Genomic DNA, 6,381 nt, shown 5'->3' with positions numbered 1-6,381 from the left:
TCTAAACAGGCATATTAGATGGCAGCTCCCTGGGGTCTCTCGGGGTCCTAGCGAGGAGAAAGCAGCCGCCTAATATGCCTGTTTAGAGGCCGCTGCCTGATTGTGACCAGCCTGGATCCCATACCGAGGCGATCTATTTTCAGAGGTGGTCCCTGAACCTGGGCTCGCGTGACAGCAGAGAGGGCCCCACGTGCCCTCCCTGGCACATGTGCCATAGGTTCGCCACCACTGTATTAGACCATCCCTCATCTGGCTGAAATCAGCTGAATCAGGAGACTATCTTTTAATGAAAATGGGCACCTTTACTACAGTTTCCTCATTACTATAAACCTGCTGCATGCAGATGGGTGTTTTATAGGCACCTTTGTAGCTTTACTGTTGGGCAATGTTAAGAATTGCATTTGGAAACCACAACACACATCTGCCCATAAAAGGCCTTGACAAAGGCTAGAATAAAAAATAGTACATGCTGACTTTGAGTTCTTTCTGCATGGATAGAACTCCATGCAGCATTTAGTACAACCAATTATCCCCTCCAATGTGCTTGTACAGGGCATATCCAAGCAATACAGTTTAATACAATGGGGGATTTATCAAAACGGGAACAGACAGAAACTGGAGCAGTTGCCCATGGCAAACAATCAGCTTCTCTCTTTAGTTTGTTCAGTTAATATTTGAAAATGAAAGAGAGAAGCTGATTGGTTGCTATGCACAACTGCTGCAGATTATGTCTGCTCCAGATTTGATAACTCCCCCTCAGTGTGTTCCTATATGAGTTATTAGAACTATTTAATTGCATTAAAACAGTTTCGATACGTGCAGGGCTCCCAACTGTGCCTCTTCTGGAGTCAAACCCCTCTATCCCTCATTCCTCCTCAGTTGTCCCACTTTTTGATCTGACATCTAGACCCTAAAAAACTCTGGGACAAAAATTGTATTCACCCTTGCAGCAGGGCTATCCCTGCACTGCAAGGGTTAACTGCTTGATTTCTTCTAGGGACTAAATAAAAAAAAGTTATACTCACCCAATCCTCCAAGCCAGTTTTCTTGTTAAACCGGTTCTCCCAGCGTCTCCCCCCCCTCCAGTGCAGCAGTCTAAGGTCCCTGAGTCATCACGTTCTATACACAGTGTATAGGATGTGGGGATGCTGAGGAACATACCATTGCTTCAGCAGAGGAGGAGAGAGACTGGTGGGAGCGCTGTGACAGCTGGTCGGCTCCGTAGTTATGGTGAGTATAATTTTTTTTATTTTAGTCCCTGGACAAAAAAGAGCAGTTAACCCTTGCAGTGCAGGGTAGCCCCACTGCAAAGGTTAATTCAATTTTTTTTTCCTGGATTGTTCTTTAATAACACAGCAACTATTTACTAACTAAAAGTGTTTTATTACACTGAACCTTCCACCCAACCTCTAACTGTTTGCATTTGTGATTGTGACAAGCCTGTTAAAAGGAAAAGTGATGGAGGATAAAAGCACTTATGGTTTAAACCAATAATTTTTTGTGCATCAATTCTTCATGATTCGTGTAACTGGGGGCATGGTGGGGGGTTTTATGCTTATACATAGTTTATGCTGGAAGGTGTGTTTCTCATCTTAGAAAGACTGGAATTATGGGCATGGTTCAAGGATAATCAAAATGTAAAGTTTAATACAGTAATATGCAAAATGACATTCATGTAGTGATATAAAGGGACAGGTAACTGGCTACGTGAGGAGAATTCGATGATGGAGTAACAGTGACCCTATACACATTCTAAAGTAGTTCACTCATATCTAAAATGTTTATTATTGAGAAAGTGAAGAAACAGAATAAATGTCATGCTTAAAAAAAAACTTTTCAAACTTAGATACATCCACAATAGAAATAAAAACCATTCAGATTACTCACCCACTTGGTCCCGGTCTTTGGCCCTGAGTGAACTGCCAGTCTGCATTAGGCTGAGATTGCTGAAAAAGAAACAGAATGGTGTCCTTAATTGGTGTTCCGGATGCATTCACTCTTGGCACATCATTGCATTTTTAAAGATGATAATCAAACAATGTTCATTGTATTGTAAATTAGAAGGGGTCACAGAAGAGTGTTTCACCTTATAAAAGTGATTGTGCGCATCTTATAGGGGTGATCTTAGGCAGGGCTTTTACTTCGAAAAGATTACAGGGTTCACTTTACAGGTTCACTTGAAATCAATAGTTCATCAAACAAAACAAAAAAAGTCTAGCATTTTGCAGGTGTTATGTGTAACCGTAATTATCCATTATGCATATATTACTTAGTGCGAGAGAAACTTGTTTCTATCTGCGACACTGGACCTTACAATCTAAAGTGTCTGCAATCGTATACATAAGGTTAATGTTAAATAAATGACACCACAATTTTATATTTTGAAAGAAATGTAAAAGTCCCCATACATAATCACAAAAAGGTCAAACTGTGTGGTTATGCAACAATCTGAGGGCTGATTCACACTTTAGCAGTGAGCTCATGCACGTGCGTTACTTTGCATGTTAAAGTGTGTTGCGTTAAGCAGAGGGGTCCCGAGGCGGGGTGACACCTGGTGCTGTGACCCCCGTGATGACGTCAAGTGCGGTACCGCTGTTACCTGCTGGGTGATGGATGCTGGCAGAGAGAGGAGGGGACATCATCTGGTGGGATAAGGTATGCCACAGGGTCCCCTCCTCTCTCAAGCAGCTGTCGGTCTCTCGGTCCTTGACCGAGTGCCCGACTTTTCAGAGAGGGGTGACACCAAAATGACTGTCAGTCATTTTGGTGTCACCCCTCCAATGGTGTCACCTGGGTGCGGGCCACACCCCCCCTTGTGACGCCACTGGCGTTTAGGCAGTCCATTCATTATAAATGGGCTGTTAATGCACCACAAAGCATCAAAAAATGCACATGACCATTTTTTATTAACTCAGCACGCTACAACATACGGATTGTGCATCATGATGCACTCTACTGTCTAATGCATTGCTGTGTCATTATTATTAGGACTAATATTCAAACTATTAGTAAACCATGCTTCTGCATTCTTACTTATTGTTCCGGTACAAGCAACAAGAACAGAGTTTCATTCAGATACTCAGGTGAATAATGAGCTCCAGTGAAGGACAGCAAACTCCATAGAGATATAGCCCTGGTCAGGACAGAACCATCACAGCAGTAGAGGTCAATAATACTTGCCACTATACCACATTTTGTAAGATAAGCTACTATGATGCACTATGATTACGATATGGTGTATATTGAAAGAGCAAAAATCTAAGTAATAAGATAATAATTGTTTTCTACAGCGCTAAATTGAAAACAGAAATAGAGACATGTGAACTTCTGTATTGTTGTAGCAATCTGTTGAATACGACACATCCGGATCACTCATTATATAGCACACTGCTTTACCACAAAAACATTTTCCACAAACTGAGTTCTGTCATTATCTCACCGAAGACCATGTAGCAGCCTCCATCCCTGGAGTGCAAAAATGCATGGAATCTTTACATTTACCGCATTGTGATTGATCGCTGCACAAATTACAGCACTTTAAGCTGCTGAAGATATTAATGAGCCGCATTCTGCCTGTTCTGTCTGAATGGAAACATATGCTAAATAGCAGATCGTGTCAGTGTAACTTCCTTATAGTTATGGCGATAATGCACAATCCTAAAGTGGGCCTATCATTACACATTATACTTCCCATGAGACAGTAGGACACATCTCAGCAGTACCAAAGAACATATTTTGAGCAAAACAAAGTATTTATTTTATGTAATGAATAAAACATTCTACCTTGAGATCCTTCACGTCACTTAAAGGAGAACTATGGGGTCAGGGGTTTTCCCCATAGTTCACCTTAGGGTAACGAGAGGACGCAAACTAGCGTCCTCCCGTCACCCTAAGCTCAGTATACCGCGAGCTACAGCTCGCGGTATACTGAGATGCCTCAGCCAGAGTGGATCCCGACATCGATGTCGAGATCCGCCCAGCTGCGTGAGTGACAGCTGGCTCTGCCTATCTAGAGGCAGAGCCAGCTGTACCCGCCCCCTCCCCGTCCGTTCCACCAGTCAGCGCTGGTGGATCGGAGTGGGGAGGGCCCTGTCACGGCAGAGAGCCGTGACAGGATCGAGAAGTGAGCGAGCGTCGGTATGTGTTCTCTCACCTCCCGATCTACTGAGCCGACCTGTCACAGTCTCATTGTCACAGGTCGGCTAGAACTATGAGGTGAGTGAAAAGCACTCACCTCATAATTCTCCTTTAAAGTGGAACTATAACCTCTAATCCTCTACAGCCAAGGAAGGTGCCATCTTAGCCTCTATTTGGATTGCAGTTGCCATGGTGCTGTACATGTGATCAGCTATGAAACACTAAGTTTGGCTGAAATAAGCACACTGACAACCTTGACAGTTGGGATGTCTTAAAAGTAACTGTTTTAGGAGACATTAGATTAGTCGGTCTAGTTCCCATGTAGGCTGGCCGTACACTGATCGAATTTGCACTGTGGGTGGCCCTGTTGATACCACTCCATTCAACAAAATTCAATTTTTCAACAGACTTTTGTTGAAGTTGCTGGACCAAAAATCGTCAGCTGAACAGTGATTGCAGGCAATCAGCCCCTAGGCATCGGCTTTCAGAAATACCATAGCCCAGCAGGGGAGATTCCCCAGCCACGCTATTTAACATGGATGAGGGAATCAAGCATTTTTTTCTCTTTCAGCTCGCGGGGCTGAATGATTGCTGAATGAAAAAGAAACTTTCAGTGTATGGTCAGCTCTAGAACCTAGTCAAAGAAAATATGCACTGCAATATGAATGTTTAACATCATTAGAGACTGCAACTGCAGAAAATCCATTGGTTTCAAACAGACATACCTTATTTATGAAATAAGAGCATTCTTAGATAAGATTGCTTATGTAAAGACCAGAAAAAAAGGTTTATAAAACAATAACGTACTAATATATCCCAAAGTGATGTTTTCAATTAAGTGGAGCTTGGTGAGTTAAAGAAGAACTCCAGGCAAACCGTAACCCTTGCAGTGGGACTACCATCGCATTGCACGGGTTAAGGGCTAGTTTTTGTCTAGGGGTGAAAATAACAAAGATATATTCACCAAAACTTTGGACCTGCCTGGCTGCTAGACCAGTCCCTGTAGCCTCTCTCCCCCTCTGCTCTTGCAATGAAATGTCCCTTGGCGTCCTCACTTCCAAAACACTGTATTGGACATGATGACTCACTGCCAAAACAGATGTGGAGAGAGGCTCTAGCAGCCAGGAAGGTGCGAGGTTCGGGTGAGTACATTTTTGTTATTCTCTCCCTAGATAAAATTAAGCACTTAACACTTGCAGTTCAGGGGTAGCTCCACTGCAAGGGTTAAGTTTTCTTCTGTCCAGAGTTCTTCTTTCATTTGCCATTATTATATATCCCGGATACTCCAACAGTGACATCTCCCTGACACATGGAAGTTTTAGGTAGGTGCTCCCACCCACTTTTGCATATATAACATGTTGTACAATTAGAAGTAACAAAAGAAATAGATTGATCTCGGGAATTTGGATCACCCTTCTTGGTATCCAAGGCAAAATCAGTATATTGAGCTGAATGAGTGCTGCAGCAGCGTCCCTGTGCTCCTTCGTACTAATAGTTGAAGTGTTACAAAGACTCGGCTATTTTGAAGATCCAGCAAACTGGAAATACAGTAAAATATCAAATACTGTACAATGTATGATCACATCTTCTGACTTAAACGTCTAAAACTTCAGCTACATCACTTCTGCATTGCTAGCAGGAAATGTGTAAAGAACTCATAGTCTGGAATCATTTGTGGACAATTCAATGGAACACATAAGAGGTTTACAAGATTAATCCTCCTATTGTTTCCTATTGCCTCCTGTGTCTTATATGAGCAGGTGACCTAAGCTGATCTCACAAGCTGTGGGGGAATGGGACTGCTTTACACTGTATAAGACACAGCTCTGTCTGAGCTGTCCATTGTCATTTCTAAACAACAGAATAAACCTACATGTGTATAATAGTTGTGCACAGTAGTGAATGTGAGGCATTTGTGCAAAAACACATGCACACCGGTGTGCAGGTGTACAGAACACAAGGGAGCACCTGCACAAATATACAAGATTGCGAATGCACAGTCTAAATGCTGGCCATGATAGGTGTAGTCAAGGTAAAAATGATAAGCACCAATAACAATAATTCCCAGTCTTTCCTCCCTGTTGGTTAACAGCAATCATTTGACAATGCTTCGTTTACCACAATCTACTTTATCATAATCCGCTGTCTGTTTGAAGGAGGACATTAGTGAAATACATAAGTAACTTACCAATATGGGGTAATATATATATTATACTCTCTCTATATATATATATATACATGCAT

General features: G+C 42.3%; 1 protein-coding gene and 1 long non-coding RNA gene across 12 annotated transcripts in view; one reads left to right on the top strand and one right to left on the bottom strand.

The window, feature by feature from the left end:
* Positions 1-6,381, bottom strand: part of LOC108795461 (protocadherin gamma-A4-like) — a 290,173-nt gene that overhangs the window by 8,966 nt on the left and 274,826 nt on the right. For 10 of the 11 annotated variants that reach the window (XM_018566713.1, XM_018566709.1, XM_018566705.1 and 7 more), the window contains exon 2: positions 1,888-1,946. In XM_018566713.1, coding sequence (XP_018422215.1) covers positions 1,888-1,946 — 59 coding nt within the window. Of the gene's footprint in view, positions 1-1,887; positions 1,971-6,381 lie in introns of all 11 variants that reach the window. The other variant, XM_018566707.1, reaches the window with a different exon arrangement.
* LOC108795465 overlaps positions 1-6,381 on the top strand; it is a 19,968-nt gene that overhangs the window by 9,535 nt on the left and 4,052 nt on the right. The window contains exon 2 of the long non-coding RNA XR_001941755.1: positions 2,389-2,392. This is a non-coding gene — a long non-coding RNA (uncharacterized LOC108795465). The remainder of the gene's footprint in view (positions 1-2,388; positions 2,393-6,381) is intronic.

Source organism: Nanorana parkeri, unplaced genomic scaffold (assembly GCF_000935625.1).
Source record: "Nanorana parkeri isolate BGI_ZX_2015 unplaced genomic scaffold, ASM93562v1 scaffold969, whole genome shotgun sequence".
Lineage (NCBI taxonomy): Eukaryota > Metazoa > Chordata > Amphibia > Anura > Dicroglossidae > Nanorana > Nanorana parkeri.
Note: the sequence above shows the minus strand (reverse complement) of the source record. Positions and strands in the feature narration are given on the sequence as shown.